The sequence below is a fragment of the Antedon mediterranea genome, chromosome 6 (genome assembly GCF_964355755.1).
Source record: "Antedon mediterranea chromosome 6, ecAntMedi1.1, whole genome shotgun sequence".
Classification (NCBI taxonomy): Eukaryota; Metazoa; Echinodermata; class Crinoidea; order Comatulida; family Antedonidae; genus Antedon; species Antedon mediterranea.
Genome location: NC_092675.1, coordinates 1,690,004 through 1,715,264, shown reverse-complemented (window position 1 = coordinate 1,715,264; position 25,261 = coordinate 1,690,004). Strand labels below are relative to the sequence as shown.

The 25,261-nt window shown below is 31.2% G+C and overlaps 1 protein-coding gene across 1 annotated transcript; it reads right to left on the bottom strand.

Annotated features, from left to right (window-relative positions):
• Positions 1-1,855: 1,855 nt before the first annotated feature.
• On the bottom strand, positions 1,856-25,195 carry LOC140051796 (protocadherin-15-like). Its single transcript, XM_072097111.1, has 29 exons — positions 25,093-25,195; positions 23,932-24,044; positions 23,386-23,583; positions 22,869-23,009; positions 21,735-21,917; positions 19,678-19,880; positions 19,135-19,267; positions 18,638-18,720; positions 18,032-18,116; positions 17,745-17,873; positions 16,954-17,259; positions 16,451-16,666; positions 16,095-16,214; positions 15,841-15,954; positions 14,238-14,362; positions 13,784-13,893; positions 13,334-13,498; positions 13,069-13,199; positions 12,687-12,905; positions 11,998-12,224; positions 11,523-11,720; positions 10,346-10,435; positions 9,740-9,787; positions 8,234-8,272; positions 7,486-7,506; positions 6,922-6,958; positions 6,533-6,609; positions 5,851-6,352; positions 1,856-3,289 (listed from the first exon to the last, which is right to left on the bottom strand). Exons 1-29 carry the CDS (start codon positions 25,193-25,195, stop codon positions 2,912-2,914), a joined length of 4,494 nt encoding a protein of 1,497 aa, XP_071953212.1. The 3' UTR covers positions 1,856-2,911.
• Positions 25,196-25,261: the final 66 nt, after the last annotated feature.

Below are 25,261 nucleotides of genomic sequence, written 5' to 3'. Positions count from 1 at the left end.
TTCTTTACATGTTAATATATAAAACTTGAAAGTATGTACTTTCATAAAATATCAGCGTTTAAAATTTTTGAAGATTTCATCATAGTAAAATTTATGATTTAAGTTTGATATGTAATAATCAACTTGCATCGAGGGGGTTCACGACATACCGAATGAACGAGGACTCTTTCTTCGGATTTTCGTCAGCAGGTGGTCATATGGCTCGATGTGTAATGCAACCGACTTTGGTATCAGAGGTACCGGGTTCGAGTCCCGTCACGGGAAAACAATTAATTAAAAGGGTTTAGTTGGTTATTACACTGAGAGGGCAGTTTTAATTTTGAATAGCCTACTTTTTTTGGAAAAGTCATAACTTGGAAGTACTTGAATACGCAAGATACGCTTTGTTGCTGGCGGATAACCAAACTCGTCCTCAAGTGACGAGTTTAAGTTCTAGTTTATTTATTCTTTCCTTAGCACTATTTTGTCCGTGCATTATCTTGGCATCAGTTTCATCTAGCTAAGTCAAGTTTTCAGAGTATATTCCTTATGGCCAGGAATCGATGTGGTTATATTTTCACGATGCGTAATCAAAAATTACGCGGTCTACGCGCGATTTTACGAAATCACGTTTGTAATCATATCTTCACAAGCATGAATCACAATTAAACAAAATTTGGTACTCATAAATTTCAGGTCATATTTCATCATATGGCAATTAAATTACGTGCGTAGCGCATATAACGCTTGCGTACGCGCGCTTAAAATGTTCAAAATTGTCAAAATTTATTTTCGATGAAATTAGAGTACGTTTCAGGCAATTTTAAGCGTTTAAAAAATTGCCATGAGTGCGCAGATTTTTGCACGCGCACTGCGCGTTAAACGTTAATGCGCACTCTTTTTGCCCGATTTCTGTTTTACAATCTTTCTTTAATAATATCATCATATTTGATTCAGGTTTCAACTCGAAATTGCGTTATACGAGCACGTCAAAAGTGACTGGCTACGCACGTATAAGTTAACAAAATGGTGAAAATATGCTAAATTTTAAAATTAATATATATCGTCAGAATGCAGGGGAACACCTATTTTTTATTTCATTTTCTTGAAGTGTATGTATCATATGTATGATTTATTATCAAATTAAGAGAACAAAAGTTGATTAAGTCATCATTAATTGCATATTAAATTAAAAAAACATAATTTCGACAATCAAACAAATTATGACATTTTCTTAGGCCAAAATAACAAACTTAACATTAACTTTCTTCCTTCAAAAATTCATATATTAAAGTTAAAAGTATGTAGTTTGACAGTGCATCATTTGTATACATTTTAAAGATGTCATCATAGTAAAAAATTATAATTCATTTCAGTATGTAATAATCTATTTGCATCAAAGTGGTTACTGCATAGTAAATACACGGAGGAATTTTTCTACAACTTTTAGTCAGTTGTGTACGGCTCGGTGGTCTGTGCTCGTGTCTATGGCATTCAAGGTACCGAGATCGAGTCTCACCTTGGGAAACGAAATAAGATTTTTTTTTTATTATCCGTATTGTTTGTTCAAATTTATTTCTTAGTGTATAGATTATACACATGATTTATAATGAAATCTAGATAAAAATTTACTTATGTCTTTATTATTATGTAACAACAAATGTGGTTTATGACATTATACGCATATGGATCTTTGATCGGATTGTGATACCGGCTATGGTGTTCGCGTTAGCAAGGTCCTATCATATATTATAAATAATTAAAGATTCTGAGAAAATCAATCAATCAATATATCTTTTAAAAATCAATTATCTTTATTTAAATCAATGCATATAACCTATAATTCGTCATAGTGACGAATTAAATCTAGTTTTATTTAATTATTATCAAGGTAATAGATTTTTTATAAATATACAATCTCATCTTAGCTGCATTTGTCCTGTTCCACTACTTTAATATTTAAAAAAATCAGACATTGATATTCCTGATATTTGGAATGTATTGTTTTTTTTTTAAATTAATTACTATAAATAATGTAAACAAATAGATGTCTTATATTAGGACTTATATTATTCACTCTTTCAGAATAATAATTACACAAAACCACACAGGTTTTAATGCGGATAATAATATAATGATTAATTTTATAATAAATAATTATTACAATGGATGGAAGATTTCATAATATAAATTTGGACAAATTATTTAATTGCACTTTCAATTTACATTTATATAATGAAATAAATTAAACAACTTAAATACTGTACTTTATAAATTAAATATTGTTTTATTATATAACTTTTGAGTAGTTGCCATCAATTGAATATACCACACAGTAGAACACTATTAGGGGGAAACTTTGATGTGAATGAACAAGAGGAAATATGTATATATAACTATACAACTACTATTCAGAGGACACTTGTTGGTCTTAAACTCTGTTTACACTATCAAACTCTATTTGACAACAAATGTGATGTGCCCATTTATGGACAAGATGATGTAATAGCACTACCATATTTGTGCATATAACTTCCATATTTGGGCACATCACATTTTTTTGTCACATAAAGTCTGATAGTGTAAACAGAACTTTAAACGTATCCCCTTAATAGGGGTTCTACTGCACCTGAAACACAATACATATTATAGTTAAAATGTGGCTAAAATTTAAACATGCTTTCTATATTTATTTTTCACAAAAACACTAACTTGACAAGTGTGTGCGAAACTCACTAATTTTTGCGTGTAATCAATATTTGTAGTTTGACCATCAATTAATAAATAATAAACCTAACTACTAATTATTGAAATTAATGAATCAATCATTCTATCATAAGAACTGAAAGGATGTAATTTATTCAGAATTAATAATATTAAATACATAATTAATAAGAGATGAAAGCATCCATCATCCACTGATCAATCAATATCACAACGCTGTAATCTGTACATTGTCTAAATTTTCACCCCATTGTTCTTTTGGTTCAACCGACTCAACCTCGTCAGAACTAAAACTACCCTCTTGCGGTGAATGCGACGTAGGAGACCCATGTTCACTGTTCACGCCCGAATCGCTAATCGACGTTGTGTCATGTTTTTCATTTGTTTTTTCAGACACGTTGTGATTTACTTTATAAGTAGCAATAATAGTTGTTCTATCGGGATCCCGTCTTTCAATATGCCTCAGCTTTAGATTGTTTGCAGGATTCCAGGATCCGAACGGAGTGGCAACGGGATCTTGGGATGCAAACGGCACAGGTGGAGGCATCATATTAACTTGTGAATTGTATAAGGAGTTTTGTTGCTTCTGAAAATATAACAATACCGTAAAGTAAAGCAAATGAAAAAATAAATTAAACCGTTTTTACCATGTTTTTTTACATAAATTAAATGGAGGGGCATGTCTTGATAGATAGTATATGTAATATGGGACACCTATATGTAAGGGAAACCCATATAAGGTAACATTTTTCAAGGAATGGGCATTAAATTTGTATAACATGACAGCCAACCCCAGTTCAGGAGTCACCCTATGAAGGGGAACTTGGTTAGGTCATCAAGGTGTCCCCTTAATAGAAGATGCTTCGTCTATTTTCTTTATTATCTCTTGCCATTGTTGTTTTTTGTTACTTTTGTCTTTTGGATGTTAATATTAATGTTCTTTGAATTGAATTGAATAGTATAATTCAGAAACTGTTCTAGTAATCATTTTAGCCTTTTCTTTTGTATTAAAAAGGACATGAATGGTATCTGGGACTGTCCTATAACTTTCCAATTCAATAAATACCATTTCCCCTTTTAATCATATAGAAGGCAAAGCGCATCTTACTAAATTTTACCATGAATGCCTGAATGGTAAAGATACAATTTATGTTTCACTTGATATTATTTGTCTGTTGCAGGCCCACTTCAACTTAGTAATTTCCATGCAAAACAATCTATGTATAATGCTAGCCTTATGAGTCGTCTCCCACCACCCCACATTCTGTTTTCAAGGATTTATTGTATATATATATATATTATAGTTCAATAAATGAAATGGTTTGACAGTTTATTATTTCATTTCTCCACTCCTAAAACTGACTCAAATTGATTCAGAAATAAAAAATGTCTGGCAAACAAATTAGCATTATCAAGATGGTTTTTGGGGTAAGAAGCGAAAATGTAAAAGTAGGATTGGAATTGGATTTGATTACAAAGACACAGCAAGAAAAATATGAAAAATAAATGCAAAAAAGCAAAGTATACAGCAAAATAAAAATAAACAGGAAAAATATATAAGAAATATCTTTAAAAATAGGACAGACAGTTAATAAATGATTTCTACAATTTCTGTGAACTAAAAGCACGCTTCTATTCAGGCTGCTTTTTTTCTACTTTATTAAGGCCTCATAAGTTATTTGATCCTAAAAAGTAATTTCTAAGTACAAAAGTGATCTTTTACATAGTAATATAAAGCATGGAGAAATAAGTTAGAGATTCTCCATGTATAAAGCAAATTAAATTGAAAAGAAATGCATTCAAAATAAAGAGATAGATGAGCAGGTTAATCTTCATCCAAACTAATACAAATATTCACGAATTTTACTGTAAGTTCACTTCAAGATAGCTGCCACCTCAACTTTTAAGTTATAAACTTTAGTTTATATTTATCAACATAAAACATGCACTTAATAATAAAATGATGATAATAATACCTGTTAAATGTTAAAGTTGATATTCCTATATTTCATGAAATGGAAAGAATGCAAAGGAAATGAAAAATATATAAAAAGGACCATGCAATGTATGGTATGCCTGTTGCTAATGGCGATCATGCCAAAAAAAAGAATGATTCTATGTTTAAAATCCATATATTGCAGAATGTTTAAGTCTATACGTCGACCACTTGCATGTATATTAGTATATGGGTCTCTATATTTCTTCTTAATCTCTGTCTATACTATCAAACTTGACGTAACAAAAAATGTGATGTGCACATATATGGACATGATGATGTCATATCACTACCATATTTAAGCATATCACTACCATATTTGGGCACATCAAAATGTTTTTGTCAAACTAGTTTGATAGTGTAGATATAGTTTTATTATGTACTCTCACTAGCACCAGAGGATAGGTACAGTATGTAAAAAACTATCAATGCAGTGATGGTATAAAGAGAGTCTAGGGTGCTATCAATGCAGTGATGGTATGAAGAGAGTCTAGGGTGCTATCAATGCAGTGATGGTATGAAGAGCTGAGTCTAGGGTACTACTAACTACCTATGTTGGAACCTAGAGTTAAAATTCCACAACATTTACAAGAATGTATGCAAAAATCACAATGCGAATACCAGGTTACCAAAAACTAAATAATGCGTTTGCTTGTTACAGTATATCATAATTGAAGCTGAGGTTCTTTATGAGTTGGAATATAGGTACAAACTGCAGGTAAACAATACATACAGGAGCCCTATTAATGTTACACAATAAAACCTTTATTTACAAAATACACTGTTACCATGCATCTGTATTCCAATCAGACAAATTCAACAGCCTAATGACCAATAAAAATAGTTATTATCTAACTAATTAATTTTCTTGTTTTTTCATTTTCATATCTAGACTCTGTTTTTTATCTACACATGACAGTACGAGGTAAAAGCAATATTCAACAGTTAGAATTGAATATATTGTTCTCAGTGAGTGTGACAGGTTGCCACAGGGGAAATATATTAGCATGCATTAAACATAATGTAATTTCCAACTATAAAGTCTTTGTCATTGTGGGATTTCTGCTGTAACATTAATAGGGCTTTTACATGTAATACATTTATCAAAATGGAGCAAAATAAAAGTGTCTTTATTGGCATATGAATCTTACCTCTTCACTTTCTGTACATGAACTAAGACTAGGCCTGCCGTAACTTGATTCATCATCTTCTCTATAGTTCTCTGGAGGTGGTGGATACTCTGGGGGTGGGGGTAAATCAAATGGCAGAGGCGAATTGTCAGTGTCCATTTTGGAGGGTGGTGACTCTTGGTCAATAGGTTGAAAACTGGACATGGTTGGTGGATTATATTGTTTGACATCTTTGGCTGGGGTTACGTACACCCCTTGCAGAGATACTGGAGTGGACATAGGTGGAGATGTTAAAGGGACTGCGGGGGCATTATGACCCTCTGGCGATGATGAGTAGCCATCCCTATGTGGTGGATCATACAGCAGCATCTCTTTTCTTTCAAGGGTTGCTGCATCTGTAAAGTCTTGCATTTCTGATATGGATTTGTATTGGTGCGATGGTGAAGCTGTCGCCCTCTCTTCACTGGTGTAACTTGAGGGACCACTGCCTACTAAGTCAGCTTGTTCAGATTCAGTTTCCTCTCTAAAATTATATAAAGGTATTACTTAAAATATAACAAAAGAAATCTCTATTGCATGTAATTGTCTATAGCAATATTTTTGCAATGTATTATTACAGAGGATCTTATTAACCAACATTTTGTAATTTTCTTTAAAAGTGAAATATAAATATGATCTGCAACTTGATGCTAAATGTACATACCTTTGAGGAGAATGAACATCTCCATTTTCCATAGTGCATGCTGGATTATCATACACTTCTGCTTGAGAACGTTGAATCTGGAATAAAATACAAATAATTGTACTTTTATCAGATTTACTCTTTCACTTGTAATTGAACCATGACAAGTCTCTTTCTGTTGTTTTTAAAATCATCTTGATATTGCAAATTAATTCTATTAATTTATTTCAAGGCATTTTGGGCAAAAATAATGTATTTCTTTTAATAGATCATTGTTTATGTTATTCATTATAGTGATATGTTAATTAATTAGTGATATTAAATGCTATAATCATTTTTTTTTTCAGTACAAATACGGAAAATATATTTTATGTATATATATAGTAAATTTTACACAAATAATAACTTACTTGATTCTGTCTTGCATTTAAAAATGTTGGTGCGCCACTGTGTAAACAAAATTAAAACATAATATGGTAATTAGATAATCACAAGAACTTGAAAACAAATATTTTTATATTTAACATTTCAAAAAATAGTCTGAATGTCTGGTAAATGTACTTTCGTATGAATTCATATCACGATTGAAACAATGAAAACAATTTTCTTTCGTGGAATAACAAGCTAAGTGACGTGCATGACTGTTTACTGAATGCGCTATTATTATACCTTCAAAGCACAATGCACTAATTCAAATGTTGAAAACAAACAACATAATAATTATCTAAACAATATATTATTTATATAGTCATCAAATAAAATATTCTCAAAGAAAAGTGTTTCAAAATATAACACTAGAAAGTTAATTATATTTTGAATAATAATTCAAACATTAAAACTCCCAGCTTGACATGGTTAGAGTCACAGAAAAAAATTGCATTCTGTGTCGAAGGTGAAAAATGCAACATGAAATCGGCACATTAATGAAAACAAGTGAAGTGATAGACAAATGAATGAAAGAATGGATAACTCACTTTGGAAATAACTGCTCACTCCTATAAGATGGAATGGTATGTGCAAGATGGTAAAGGAAAAAGAAAACACAGTAAATGATGATGAATTTAAAATCACTATATTCTAAGTATTGCTTTGTAGGCTACTGTACTGGTTCTACAAATCTGTTTTTGAAACGGTTTAATTTCTTTCTTCTACAATTATCAGATAATTTGGCCTAAAATTCATGCAAAATTGTGCTGAAATACAACAACCCCTGCAACTTTTATTTGTTAATATGGATGCACAATATCATGCAAATTAAACCACCTAACATACTAAAATACACAACAATACAGTGAAGAGGCAACAAATGAAGATAATGCTATAAGTCTATATCGTTAATTTGAAAAATTATGCAAATAGTAAGTTAACATACACATTAAATGTTGCCAACATGATTCAGAATACTTCCGAAAAAAAATGTGCAAGTAATTCTCGGGTGGGACTCAAACCCACCACTTCCGAATCACTAGCCTGGCGTTCATACCTCTAGACCACCGAGCTTGAGCTGATGGCTAGGGGTTAGATTCGAGCCCAAAGTAAGCAGCATGCATGTACTGCACCAACAGGATTCTAATTGTTTGTAACTACTGTGGAGAAGCCTTTGCGTCAGGGTGTTGAGTATTGGTCACATGTTTTCTATCCTACTCACAAACAATTACAGCATAAACAAGTTATATAACATTAAATTTCTTATAACAAAAATGTTTTTAATGTGATACTTACGCTTGAACAGACTGATCATCATAATAGACAGGATTTGATCTAAAATCATTAAAAAAAATTTGTAAACATTTTTATAAATTTAAATATAATATTAAGCATTTCTCATGCACATTTAATGCATCATTAAAAAAATGCTAGTAGGATATTTGATTAAGGAAAAACAAATGTAATAAAAAAAAGCTTTTGTTAATAAAGAAGAATGTAGATAAATATTAATTTAATTGCTTTGCATAGCATAGAATATACATACAATATACCAGTGGCATTAAAGACATGAAATGTTAATCTAGTTGCTTTGTTTATAGATAAAGACAAATTGCAATTAAAACTAAACACAACACACTTATTCCATGCATAATACAATTTGAACATTTTACATAGTACTTTATAATCAATGTAATAAAGTAATATAAATCTGTTTAATCATTCTATTTAAAAAAAAGTCAAACTCTATATGTATTTTAAACATCCATTTTTAATCGACCATTGGGACGTTATACACTAAGATCATTATAACTTGGTGGTGGATCCAGGATTTGGAAATAGTGGGGAGGGTCTAGGGCCTAAAGATAGTGAAATAAAGAGCTGAGTTCATTTGATGTCCTATATTTTGCAAATTTTATGGGCCCCTTCCGCCCCACCCATGTGCATACCCCCAAGTAGCAAAAAGCGTGAACATATTTTATGAGGATGCTCTTGCTGATTTCAGTCCAGACAACTATATTCTTATTGACAAAATAACATTTTTTATATTGATGCGTTTATAGAGAGACTTTCATAAAATAATTGTGAGAATTTGGACAAGCAAAGAAAACTGCATGCAATGTGAACTCACATAAAATGGGTGCGATGATTCAAAGAGTGTAGGCTGAAGGGAAACAGGGAAGAGTTAGATAATGGGAGGAATAGGTAATGAACAACTGATAAAGGAATGGATATAGATTTTTAATCCTGAAGTTAAGAGGATAATAAAAGGATTAAAAATAAATAGTATAGAAAATGATAAAACAAAGAAAGCAAAAAAGTTGTGCTATACAAAATGTCAGAATAAAAAATATATAACATTATTACATAACAGTTGGCACTATAACAATATCAGAAATCTGAATAAAATTAGTATTAACATTAGTATGCCTCTGACAACCATTAGTGCATGTCAATTAAATAAACAAGTAAAAAGTAAGATAAGCTAGGAATAATGAAAAGATAGGAATAATAAAAATGAAAATTATTTATAAAAAATATGCTATTAAATATAATATATAAGAATTTGTCTAAATATTATTAATTAATTAATGCTGTATTTGATTAGAATTCCTAAGTACCTATAAATTAAATAAATTTAAACTGCTTATTAGTATCAATATTAGTAAGCATGCATTTTATTAAAGTTAATAAAAATTTACAGCAGGAACCCTACCACCAGGGAAAGTTAATGGGAGGAGCTTAGCAAATAAAGTCCAAACCCTTAATTGAATATTCATAAGTTTATAATTAAGGGCTAACCTCCTGAGATGTACATCACTGGAAAGTTCAGAAATGCGAATAAGATCCCTATGGCATGGAAAAGGTGAAATAATATCTCATTTTAGAGAAAAATAAAGAATTTTAAAAAATGACTATGTTTGTGTAAAATTTGAAGAAACAATAAATGCATACAATTGTATGAAATATGTAATTGACATACAACAACCAGTCAAATCTTTCAAAAGCATATACAGTATCTGATACAGTATCTGATACAGTATCTGATACAGTATCAGATACAGTATCTGATACAGTATCTGATACAGTATCTGATACAGTATCTGATACAGTATCTGATACAGTATCTGATACAGTATCTGATACTGTATCAGATACAGTATCTGATACAGTATCTGATACAGTATCTGATACAGTATCTGATACAGTATCTGATACAGTATCCGATACAGTATCAGATACAGTATCTGATACAGTATCTGATACAGTATCTGATACAGTATCTGATACAGTATCTGATTTCCGTAAAACAAAACTATACAATACTACAATTATTCATTAATTTTTTTGCAAAAAATAATGAAATATTTAATAAATATATTGTTTAGAATACAATTGTTCATTTACATTTCTGTGGCATTTGGGTCGTTGATTGCCGTCAGGTTAGTGTACATGGGCACATACATCCTAGCTTGTTTTTCACGCTCCATTTGACGTCTGAAAAATAAACAGAAAATGCTAACAACCAATTTCTTTAAATAATACTATTCTATATAATTTAAATTAAAGTAAATTACACAGAAAATAGTAAAATTTATTATACTGATATGAATTAATATAAGTTATAAAAATAATTGTTCTGTTTTAACTCGAAAAATAAAAAAAAAGAAAATTATTTAATATAAACTGTTTTCAACATGCTTAAAAATGAATGAATTTAGTATAAAGCTCTGTCTAGCTTAATGTGAAAAAAAAATGTGATGTGCCAATATATATTGACATGATGATGTCATATCACTACCATATTTGGGCACAATACATTTTTGTCAACCTAGTTTGATAGTGTAGACTGAGATTTATACTCAATTCATCTCTGAATCTGTAGGATGAACACCTCTTATTATGCGTATTGTAGTATTTACTTTATTATTTTATGATTTGAGTATAAATAACTCACATCAAATGAAAATCAAGATTACACAACCAAAATATATATATATTTTAGTTATTTTATTTAGTTTATATATATTTATTGATTTCATCACAATCACAAGTAAGAAACTTGCCATTTATGGGATGGAAAGAAGATAATTTAAAAAAGGACAATACAATATAAAACTGAATTACTTTATTTTAGTAAAATTTAGCCTTTTTTTTTTTACCAGGGAGAAGACAAATTAGGACAGAAAATAATAATGATATAATGAATAATTTTAAAAAGAAGGATCCCAAATTTGATAATTTTTATGTGTAGTTTACCTGTCTGTAGAAGCTCTGTTAAGAGAGTATACAAAACGTCTGTTTACATTAATAATTTTATTCCATAATTTAATAAAAAAATTGGTTCTATAATTTATTATTATTCATTCAAAATGTAATTGTTATGCAGTCTCTTCCTTTTTAAAGCTCTGTCTACACTATCAAAAAATGTGATATGCCCATATATGGACAGGATGTTATATTACTACAGTACCATATATGGGCATATCACACTAGTTTGATAGTGTGTGGACAGAGCTTAAGAATTCCACTTTTTATATAAATCATATGTAAATGTACATTGCAAAATTGCAAAGATACTTACTTTTTCCATGAAACGTATACAACAACAATAGCAAGGAATGTGAAGATAAACAGAAGACAGGCAAAGATGATAATAAGTATATATTCCAACTGCCACGGATCATCATTTTGGACTAGTTGTTCGGGTTGCATGACTGTTAAAAAGGCGTCCTCTGGCCGGATCGTGTCGGCCAGGACATCAGTGTTTTGGTCTATTAATCTGAAAACAATTCCACTTATTATATCAGTTGAGATACAATGCAAAGAAGAAACAAAATGGCAAAAACCAAGACACATCATTCGCTATTAACATTCAGCGCTCTAATGGCAGATGGGTAAAATGAATTATCAAAATCGACTTATATTTCACATTTTGACTGTTTAAAGACGAAAAAATTATCGCAATAAGCCCACATAGCATTCAAATTTACATAAAATGCAGTTTGTGACCTTAAATAAGAAGGAATGCGGCTTTAATAAGACCATATCAAACTTACTTCTGTATTTCATCTGATGTTAATGGCACCCCAGTATCTCGATTAATTGCATAGAAATGATTATCAGTGTTAATAGGGTCACTGCTTGGCCTTATATCAAAAATCTCAACCTCAGCATTTAGGACATTCTCCAGTTGTATCTCATTGTTGATTTCATGTTGTAGAGCATCATCATACGACGTGGAGAGAACTAATATTGTACGATGATTATCATTGATTTTAGCAACCTAAAAATATAAAATATTCTTTTTCTTATTCATTTTCTGATAGAACAACACACTTTAGATGATAGGGTAAGTAAATGATGTACAATTAAATAGTTTCTATCTATATAGAAGTTTTACTTTTTATTTATTCATTTAGCAATCATTCAACATTTTAAATACATAACAAAGAATAAATACAAAAAATTGGAATTTTAAAAAGTATTTAAATATTTATGTGTACAGTATTTTTATATTTTAAAAAAGTCCACGATGACTGTATAATATTTGTGGATCTATGGGCCTAAAGATAAATAAATTTGGGCATAATTGCCTGGAATAAATGAATTAACATCTGGGTAGCAATGTACACGATACTTTAATAAATGTCAAAAATAGATAATTTTATTATTAATGTCTGTACAGTTGTGTACAACCAACCTCATTACTGGTTGAAACCACTGTAACATCACACGCAATACTTACAAAGACATCTGCAGTGGCCTCAGAAAACTCCTGTGTATTTACAGTGGCAAGGACAGTGAATTTATAAGTTTCAAAACTATTGCTCGTAAACTTCTCCAGAGTTGTGATACGTCCGCTGCCATCGTTAATCATAAACGGTTTAAATCCATTCTCTGAGCCACTTGAATAAGGTTGCAATGAATATCTTACTATATTATTATCCGCATCTGGGTCCACTGCCTATATGCAATTATAAGTAAAACATAAAGGGAAAATGTCAATCTCATTCTTTAAGCTCTGTCTACACTATCAAACTTCATGTGACAAAAAAATGTGATGTTTTTATATATGGACACGATGACATAACACTTTTTTTATGTCAAAAATATTGTATAACACATACCTTCACAGTTACAATAGCAGTTCCAGAGCTTGCCCCTTCTGACACGCCAATAACATATAACGATTGTTCAAATATCGGTGGGTTGTCATTAATATCACCAACTTCTACCACAATAATAGTCACACTTGGATCTGAAAGAAAGGATCTTTTTTTTTAAATTTTATTTGCATCCAACATCGAGTAACTCGCCAATTACAGGATTGATAAACTTTTCATGTTTTTTGGGGGACAATACATCTTTAAATGAACAAAGTTTCTATCATACCTTCTGCTCTTCGTTTTCTTTTTCGTTTTCTGTTCATTTCTATAGGGACGTTAGTGACAACCATAGCCTGAATGGTGAGACTGAATTCAGCAGTTGATTCTCTATCTATCACTGTTTTTGTCATGATTGTTCCTATGTTGTTCACAGAATTGATCCAAAAGTATCCTAAATTTTAAAAAAAATTAAATTTCAATTCTGTTTCATTCACAAAAAAACATCACCTTTTTTCGTGATCTTTCGTGGCTTACTCAGAAAGAAGTATATGTTCAGTTCTATTCACGTGGACGGAAGCATTAGGAAACTGTATCATGCGGAAGCTTATACTTTACTAAAGCTGAAAAAAATTGGAATTTCTAAACTCAGACTGGAGATTGAATCAGAACCATGAGATTTGAGGGCAAGCATATCAACGACTAAGACACATTACCATATTAACCTAATTATACTTACCATTTTCATTACCATTAACAATCTCATATATAACAACTTCTCCTTCGTTTGCAAGTGCTTGTACTGTTGTCACTGTGGTATTTACTACAGAGTTCTCCGTTACATTTGCGCTATAAAAATAGTTAAATTATATATTATAAATCCAAAGGCAAATTACTGACAATGCTGTGATTATCAGTGGCTGGATCTCAATGGAGATACAAAATAAAATAAGCAAAATGCTAAATCAAAACAATAAAGTAAAAACAGCCAGAAAAATTTGTAGAGCTTTCGGGCAACACTAGCCCTTCATCAGTGTAATTATATATTACATGTATAAATAACATAAGTTTAAATTTTTAATAGAAAAGGATTCTCAAAGCCAAAGATAGTATCGTACTCTCCTAAATTGAACTTTTAATAAAATATATACATTGTTTTCTTTAAAAAACACTTGTATTTAATAGTAGCCTACCTGTATTCTGGTTGAAGAAATGTAGGCTGTTCATAGAATTCCACCCCTCTGTTAGTAATTTCAATAAAGATAGATGCTGTTCCATTTAGTGGTGGTACACCCATGTCTTCAGCAATGATAGTTAACTGCATTTTATAAAAAAAATATGTTGTTTTAATCCAAAAAGTAAAATAAATGCATTAATAATATAATAATTATTAACACTAATTTTGATTTCTGCAAAAGAAAATTACAAAACAGGCCTGGTTATGCAACATTTATTATTCATTTAAACGCCTAATCACATAGTACCGTTAGAAAAAAGTCATAAAGACTTCTTCTATCCAGGAACACAAAATGAACAAGGTGTAATACATGTTTTTTTTTTGTTTTTTGTTTTTTTTTGTATTAATATTTGTCCTCAGTGAGGAAATTCGGATTAGGCCCTCCACGGACCCATGGCAGCCAGCAGTGCAGCGCCTACCAGATTAGGCAATGAGAGTTAAAGCATCTTGCCTAAGGATGCAATTAGTATGGTACAGATAACCTCGAACCCATGCCTATCACATGCTAGTCCGATATTACCATTACACCATCACTCTCCAGTATATACAGCACCCGCCACGATTTCTAGACGGTCTCCCATCCAGAACGCAACCGGGCCCAACGTTGCTTAACTTCGGTGATCTGACGAGAACCGGTGTTTCAACGCAGTATGGCCGTATCACCATATTCAGGAGACACCAGCATTGTTGTATCCCAAAGATGTTCTAATGTACACAGAAATAACGAATACAGTATACAAGTTGTATTTTATTCAACCAGCATAGATTATGTGATTAAGCCTTTAAATTGAATTATCATAATCAAAAGAGTGGGAGTCAAGCCAGAATCCATACTCACCAATAAGCTGTTCCAACAATTAACCACACAATCCAACATAATCAACCAAGCAATACAGAGTCAAAACTAACACCATAAAGATAAACACTACAAAAGCATGCTGAGGTGAATGTAAATGGAAGTAAAGGTATCAAACAATGAACACATCTACTGAATCTAAAGCTCTGTCCACACTATCAAACTTTATGTGAGAAAAACATGTGATGATGTGATGATGTCATATCACTACCATATTTGGGCATATCACACTTTAAGTTTGATAATGTAGACAGAGCTTTAGGATGAGAGTGCGGTGGAATAAAGCACAGCAAAAAAAGCAGTCTCTATTGCCGAAGAAATTTAAAAATCTACATACATAATCTAGATCTAATATTCAGTTTAAAAAAAATGCAATTACTCATCTACAATAAACAATGAAATTAATTAAATCCATTTTTGGTAGATATTAATAAAGAATCATACAGAATAATGTCAAGGAATTCATGCAAACTGATTATTAAAAAGAGGAAAGATATGTTTGACAAAAATAGTGAAATATTTACTACTTTAAAGCCCCATTGATCCCTACAATTTTTTTTAATGTTCACACATTTTTCATTTTCTGAGATGAATAAATTAAATTTTTCAAACACACCTTGTCATCCCCCGAATCTGTAGTTTCAAGCACTATAAATAGTCTACACACCAATACAATGGAAAACTATTTACTTCTATTACTCACAGTAATATTGTCCTGTGTGGCCCTCGTGAGACCAGTCTTCGTTAAAATTTTGTTTTCGTTGAAGATAAACAGCGCACTCTCTGGATGAAGCTTGTATGTTACCTGACCAAATTCCTATTTTGAAATAAAAACAATAGGTTATTTTGTAGTTTTGATAAAGTTAATCCATTCTGTTAAAAAAACGGAAAAAAAATCTATAAAAAAAATGAATTTTTAGTGGGACAATATATCTTTAAGTGGAGTTAACTGCTCACCCCTAAGTCTGCATCTGTTGCTAGGATACTGTCAACAACAACTGTACCAAGATCTGCATATTCCGGCACTGATCCTTTGTACTCGTTTGCTTGAAACAATGGATTGTTGTCATTTATGTTCTGTAAAATAAATAATACATATTTAGGCAGATGTGAAGTGATTGCCAAATAGTTAAAAACCAAAACAAAAGATTCTACAGGATTGACACAAAGGGTCAATCATTATATGGACATGATGATGTCATATCACTACCATATATGGGCATATCACTACCATATTTGGGCACATCACACTTTTTTGTCACACTAAAGCGTAGACAGATCTTAAGACAAACATAAACTGCTGAGCTTAGTACCTGGACTTGTACTTGTACAGTTGCAATGCCTACAAGATTAGAATCCCCTTGGTTGATATCAGTTGCAGATATTTGCAATGTGAACAGTTGTTGCTCCTCATAATCTAAAGGTTGCAGTGTGAACAGGTCTCCTGATTCTGAACCAACTGAAAACATGCCTGTGTCCCCACTGGTGATCATGTACTGAACTTCTGCATTAAGATCAGGGTCACTTGCCTATAAAATAAGAAAGAAATTATGAATGAGGATGTATCTGAAAAAAATGTCATCATGCTGTGGGGCTTTGTTGTTATTAGTTTGAAGATTTGACTATTTTTTTTCTTTAAATGAATGAATTAAAAGTTTTTTCAGGTAAATAATTTGTTTTCCAATCTAATTTTTGGTTGAAGTAAATAAGTATTATGTGTCAAAAAATTGTCAAAAGATTTATTTTTTCAGGGGGACAATATATCTTTAAGGCTCTGTTTATTTGATAATTTTTTAATTCATATTTTGTGCCTTACCTTTACAGTTAATATAGAAGCAATAGCAGAGTTCTCCACTACTGTGACTGAATACATATCTTGTTCAAACATTGGTCCATTATCGTTAACATCCAGCACTATAACAAACACCATGATTGTTGTGCTACGCGGGTTGGTTGCTTTGTCTTGTGCTGTCACCGACATTGTGTAGTCTGGTTGGTCTTCTCGGTCAAGAACTTTATTAGTCGTAATAACGCCACTTACAGGATCAATATTAAAGCTATTCGACATCAAAGAGTATTCTATTTCCGAGTTTGGTGAATTTGGTTCATCAAGATCATAGGCCTAAAAAATCATACATTTTATATTTTATACTAATCATATGTATCAATAATCAATATTATAAATTTATAATCAATATCAATAACCAATATTATAAATCTATACTCAATATCAATAATCAATATTATAAATCTATAATCAATATCAATAACCAATATTATAAATCTATAATCAATAATCAATATTATAAATGTGATGAAGATCCATCTTGTAGTTTTGCAAAATCACATTATAAATCAGAAAAAGTCGTAATGACATTTAAAAATCGTTTTAATTTTCTGAATTCAATTAAAATATTAAAGAAAAATTAATTAATCAACCCCATCTAAAATTCAAATGCCACATAAAAAAGTGGGTCACATATTTTGTTGTTACTAAATATCTAATAGTGAATATTTACTATCAATATTTGAGTGAAAATGGTAATTCAGTATAGTCCATCCAACAGATGTAGAAAAAACCAAATAACATAAATATTCATTAATTACCATGACTTTTCCAACCACCTCGCCACTTGCGACACCTTCATCGACCATAAACGTCAAGTGAGATGTGTTGAATATTGGATTATTATCGTTTGAATCCAATATCGTGATGTACAAATAAACTGTATCCATCTGGATAGCAAAATATATAAAATATATATATATATATATATATATAGAATTAAAATTTCAACTTACTGTATAGTAAGGAATAAAATATGTTATCTCAAAACCCATATTAAAAAATTTAACTTTGAACTTTGACACTTAAAAACAAAATTGTATCTTACCAAAGTTCCATCTGAAGCTTTAATGGTTAGGACATAAGAATCCAGCATCTCTCTATCAAGGTCAGAGTTCACATTAACTTCTCCACTAAAAAAAAAAAAATTAGAACTAATTGTAAATACAAATACTTTAAACACATTAATAACATGCCGCATTATTTCTGATTCTTTAAATGAATGCTGATTTCCAGACATCTTTAAGTGTGGTTTCCATGAGAATGCAACGCAAATAAGTATCGATGCAAAGTTCTGCAAAGTGGGAACCGACGACGCAACAGTGCTGCAAACATTGCTACACAAAATCAAATAATTTTTATTTCACACAACAATGCAAGAACACTGGGAAAAATAGTACACAGCGCAAAGCACAGGGTGAATCAGGTCAAAGTATACGGCAACTACACTGACTGCAGGTTTGATTTCACGCAGACGGGGGCAAACACAATTATTGAAAGGGCATTTTCTTACGTTCCGTAGGTTGCATTAAGTTGTGTTTCTAGTGAGAACCACACTTAAGCCAGCTAACAATGATGTCCAGTTTGTGAAAGGTAACTATACTACTGTACTAATTCTTACCATTTACTATTCAATATTATTGTACCTAATTACCTGAGGGATTTAATTATAAATGCATCGTTGGTATTTCCATTGGTTATCTGATAACTTACAGTGTCACCATCTTCATCCATAGCCTGAGGTAAAACAGAATACATAACATCAACCAAAATATTTTCCAGTATACAAATTTAATTACAAAAACAATTTAATTTTAACAAGAAAAATCAATAAAGTAGTAGTAAGTATAGAAAAGAAAAAATGTCATAGTTACAAATACTGTAAATGTGTAGGGCATTGTTAAGACATAAGTTTGAGTGACAGGGGAGGATCCAGGACTGTTCAAGCTAGAGAGCACTAACATAATAAAAATAGATATTAAAAAGTAGTTCTGCTGGATCTGCCACTGCTTTTTAATTCCTTTCCTGATTTAGACAACTTCAAAGACACTAATATACAGTAATTTTGTTAAAATATTAAAGGGTGGGCAGTAACCAAAACCATTATATGAATAACAAATGTTATGAGTTTAATACAATACAAATACTTACTGTTAGAGTAGTTACAAGTGTCCCAAACGATGCCTCCTCTGTCACAGAAGCTGTATACTGCCTCATCAAGAATTCTGGGGCATTAGTATCATTGGTTGGTAAAATATCAACTTCAATACTTGTAACAGACGTTCTAAAATAATAATTGAGTTTTCATTAGGAAGGAATTATGAGAGTATTGCTGTTTAATTCCACAAAAAGATGCAGAGATCTGGGTTGATCTCTGAATACACTAACAAACTTTATGTGACAAAAAAATGTGATGTGCCCAAATATGGACACGATGACATCATCATGTCCATATATGGGCACATCACATTTTTTGTCACATACAGTTTGATAGTGTAGACAGAGCTTTAAGTTTATTTCGACCTTTAATTCTAACACATCACCCACCAAAGAAACCTCTGGATACTTTTTTCCCTCCCATTCCAATACTCGTTGACACTACCCACTGCATTCTGTAGCTACATCACTGGATCTCCTATATACTATAGAAGTCAAATTTTATGAAATGATAATTAACTTTTTTTTTTAACTTACTGTGTATTTGTGATTCCTCTATCTGTAGCTGCTAAGCTGATGACATAAGTATCACGAGCAACTAAAATTCCACTAACAAACTTTAAAATCGCTGTGTTATCTTGTTGTTCAACGGCAAACATAGCATAACCACTGTTAGTGATGCTCTGTATGCTGAAGTCAAATTTACCATTCTCTGCTAGATCAGGATCAGCTGCCATCACCTGCAGCATAGTAAGATCAGTATTGATAAATGTGAATAACTATTTAACTTGTATATCTTACATAGAAGTACTGTAATAAGTCTGTATACAACATTGTATATGTAGTAATCAATCTATATAAAACATGCATATTCAGTGATCAATCTGATAAAGCATGCATATTCAGTAATCAATCTATATAAAACATGCATATTCAGTATTCAATCTAAATAAAGCATGCATATTCAGTGATCAATCTGATAAGCATGCATATTCAGTAATCAATCTATATAAAACATGCATATTCAGTGATCAATCTGATAAAGCATGCATATTCAGTAATCAATCTAAATAAAACATGCATATTCAGTATTCAATCTAAATAAAGCATGCATATTCAGTGATCAATCTGATAAAGCATGCATATTCAGTAATCAATCTAAATAAAAAATGCATATTCAGTGATCAATCTGATAAAGCATGCATATTCAGTAATCAATCTAAATAAAACATGCATATTCAGTGATCAATCTAAATAAAACATGCATATTCAGTAATCAATCTAAATAAAACATGCATATTCAGTGATCAATCTAAATAAAACATGCATATTCAGTGATCAATCTAAATAAAACATGCATATTCAGTATTCAATCTAAATAAAACATGCATATTCAGTGATCAATCTATATAAAACATGCATATTCAGTAATCAATCTAAATAAAACATGCATATTCAGTAATCAATCTATATAAAACATGCATATTCAGTAATCAATCTAAATAAAGCATGCATATTCAGTAATCAATCTAAATAAAACATGCATATTCAGTAATCAATCTATATAAAACATGCATATTCAGTAATCAATCTAAATAAAACATGCATATTCAGTGATCAATCTATATAAAACATGCATATTCAGTAATCAATCTAAATAAAACATGCATATTCAGTAACCAATCTATATAAAACATGCATATTCAGTAATCAATCTAAATAAAGCATGCATATTCAGTAATCAATCTATATAACGCATGCATATTCAGTAATCAATCTAGATAAAACATGCATATTCAGTAATCAATCTATATAAAACATGCATATTCAGTAATCAATCTAGATAAAACATGCATATTCAGTGATCAATCTAAATAAAACATGCATATTCAGTATCAATCTGATAAAGCATGCATATTCAGTAATCAATCCATATAAAACATGCATATTCAGTGATCAATCTAAATAAAACATGCATATTCAGTAATCAATCTATATAAAACATGCATATTCAGTAATCAATCTAAATAAAACATGCATATTCAGTGATCAATCTATATAAAACATGCATATTCAGTAATCAATCTAAATAAAACATGCATATTCAGTAACCAATCTATATAAAACATGCATATTCAGTAATCAATCTAAATAAAGCATGCATATTCAGTAATCAATCTATATAACGCATGCATATTCAGTAATCAATCTAGATAAAACATGCATATTCAGTAATCAATCTATATAAAACATGCATATTCAGTAATCAATCTAGATAAAACATGCATATTCAGTGATCAATCTAAATAAAACATGCATATTCAGTATCAATCTGATAAAGCATGCATATTCAGTAATCAATCCATATAAAACATGCATATTCAGTGATCAATCTAAATAAAACATGCATATTCAGTAAGTATAGAATATGCATATAATTAGTTATACATTGTTATTTATTAGTTTTTCATAATTGTATGTTAAAGAATACACATGTAAAATAATGAAAATTATATAATTGTGGTAGTATAGGTATTATTCTGTTTTTCAGCTTATCAATAAAGTCTATAATCAATATAATTCAATTCATATACCTGAAAGAAGGCAAAGCCAGGCTGCACATTTTCCCTGACTGACACTTTATATCCATTGAGACCATTGCTGTATGCATTTGCTATAAAGGCAGGTGCTTCATCATTTACATCAATAACATAAATTGTTACCAAAATAGCATCGCTGCTATTCAAATCAACAGTGTTGTTCTCCATTACATATAACTGTGCAATAAATGAGAAAATATTAATGACAATTAATTACAAAAGAACAATAAGTGGTTTGAGCTTTACAGAGTGCACAAACTACAGTAATACCTGTTTACAAAATTATATAAGAATCTATTTATACACTGTAAATTAGACAATTGAATCGCCTTTGTGTTTGAAAGATCCAATATCATATTGCAGGTGGAAAGGTTATTAAAGAAAATGTCTTTAAATACTTCATTAAAATGAATTACCGTATATTCTCGGGTATAATCCTTCTTCAAGTTTAATCCCACCCCCACCTTATGTCTTATTTCACAAACAGGCATATCACCTGGGTATAGTCACAGTATTGACTTTTGGTCTGGAGGTAGCTGGCCTCTCTCTAGCCAGTTCAGATGAGGTTTTACAAAAAATGCTTGCCAATGATTTGCTTTGTTTCTGAACGAGGGTTTCCCCAGGTATAGGCCCACCCACACAAAGTCAGCCCAATGTTGTGTTCTAGGGTGGTTTGATTATACTAGAGGATATACGGTATATCTATATTTCTTTTGATAACTTTTTAGTATTTTCCTGTACCACAATAAAGACAATTTATGAATGATTTTTAATTTGTGTAGCGCAAAATACAAATAGTCTCTATGCGCTGTTTAAACTCCCTCTCTCCTTAAGCTAGAATATCCTCTTCACATATTATTTCAAATATGTTTTTCTTGTAAATGATATGATGGTACATCAAGAAACTTCATTTGTTAAATTTGTGGAGGTCTTTGTAACTGGGCTACAGGAGCGAATTCAGTTTGTCAAAAATAGATATAAAAAATAGTCCATAGTTTCATGTTATTTGTCAAAAGAGGGGGACAGTGTGGTCATAGCACTACCCCTGGATCTTCCCCGCTGGATCTACCCCCTGGGCTATAATTTTAAAATGCATTGTGATTGTTTGTCCACACATAATTTACTTACAGAAAATAGGTAAATATGTTGCAATTCTCTGTCAATAGGGCCTTGTACAACGATCTTAGCAGACAGTGTATCTAGTGATGGGAAAATTTCAAAAACACCACTTGTGTCATTTGTAACATACACAAGACCAGCTACTTCATTCTGTGAATAAAAAAAGATAAATATTATCTAATTTGTTCTTATATTTTTATTTACTGTATAATTATTGGACATCTCACTGTGCCTCTGATATAAAAGATATACCATAGTGGACAATGGTTAAGGAATCAGAGGCGGCCCACAAATTTTAATGCAAAAGATATGACATCCAATTAAGCCCAGCCCTTCCTTTCATGTGGGCCCCCACTATTTCAAACTCCTGGATCCGCCACTGGGAATGCCTGGTATATTGATGGCTGTGGTTTGAAGCACCCCTGTCTTACCTGCTCAGCCACTCATCACAACGATCTATAAATAAAGGCATAATAAAATCATAAAGCCTATCAAAATGAATAGATCATGCAATGTGTGCAATTACCTCAGGAACATCTTTATCCTCTGCATAGATTTCAAGTTCAGCTGTACCTTGTTCATTGCTGACTACTACCGTGCCATCCACTGAATTCTCATCGATGTAACCAACCAATGAGGTATGGAGCAGTGTCGGAGCAAACTCATTCATATCTACCACGCTTACATTCAATAAAGCAATGGTGGAAAAGTCACCTTGTGCAGCCTATATCACAGAAACATTAAAATTAATATAATAAGACTGAAGGATTAAACAGTAGCCTATAGGTTCTAAATGAATTTCAAATTTAGCCACATAATACAATAACTCGTTTAAAATTATAAACATTTACGTTGACTAAAAACAGTTGGATTTTAGTATGTAAGGAAGGTGTAGAGGACCTTTTATACCTTAAACAAATGTTTGTTTAGGCAGTTGATTGGGGAAAAGTTGAAGCTACATAATCGTTTTATAATTTTTTTTTCTAACACCCAACCCAAAAACTTTATATAAGTTACTGTTAATGTTTTGGCTTGTTACATTGGTGCATTATGATTCCCTCGATATACGTACCTGCAATTTGAGTCCAAAATATTGATATGTTTCATAGCTGACAGGTTGTAATAGGCTTACATTACCAGTACTTGAATTAATTGATATGTAATTTTCATACCCTGGTGGATTACCTATTAAAGACAAATCAAATGAAGATAGTGTATGATTTTCAAACAATCCGGACATTCTAGTTGGTGATGTAATGGTTTTAAATAATCAGGACTCCCTAGATTGTGATATCATGCCCAAACAATTAGGACCCTCTAGTTGGTGATGTAATGGCCCAAACCATCAAGAATCCCTAGTTGGTGATACCATGCCCAAACAATTAGGACCCTCTAGTTGGTGATGTAATGGCCCAAACCATCAAGAATCCCTAGTTGGTGATACCATGCCCAAACAATTAGGACCCTCTAGTTGGTGATGTAATGGCCCAAACCATCAAGAATCCCTAGTTGGTGATACCATGCCCAAAAAATTAGGACCCTCTAGTTGGTGATGTAATGGCCCAAACCATCAAGAATCCCTAGTTGGTGATATCATGCCCAAACAATAAGGACTCGTCCCTAGTTGTACAACTGAGAATGTCAACCTATTACTTGTTAGATATATCATTATAATGTATGTATGTATGTACAGTACTTTACATACTAACGATGTTTGTTATTAACTATTTCTAATTATCATTATCTATAATTTTTTTAAAGCAGCAGGTGGGAATCGTTTGTCATATGTTTTCAAGTATGAAGGTAATTGAATGTTGTTCAATGGCCTTCAGTTTGTAACAAAATAGACATTGTCAACATTTCTCTCTGGGAGGTAAATGAGGCAGATAATATCAAGTATTTATATTTGACATTATCCAAATTCAGTTATATTCATGTCATATTTGAAACGAGAGGGTGAGGTAATACTCAGATACATATTAATTTTTTTTAAATGTGTTGTTCTATTGAAACGGATTGATAGCAGCGCATGTCTTTAAATACATTATAATATTATAATTATTTAAAGTTGTATTAACAAAATTATTAATAATTAATACTACAAATAAATTGATTGAATCAATTAATCATGTATGTATGCCTAAAATTATGCATAACTTGGGTGTAGGTTTATACCCAAGAGTGTGGAATAATATATCAAAGGCAAAATAATGATAAAATATTTAGGACTCACCTGACAAAATAGAATAAATGATAGGACCTGGATCAGTGACCTCGAGGTCACCATCTGCTGCTCTTATTGGACCTGGTAGGATATCCAATGCTTGATTATACATCTAGCACAGAAAGAAGTATTGTTTAAAAAGATTTCTAAAACCTAAATTCATTAAATGTTCAAGTAA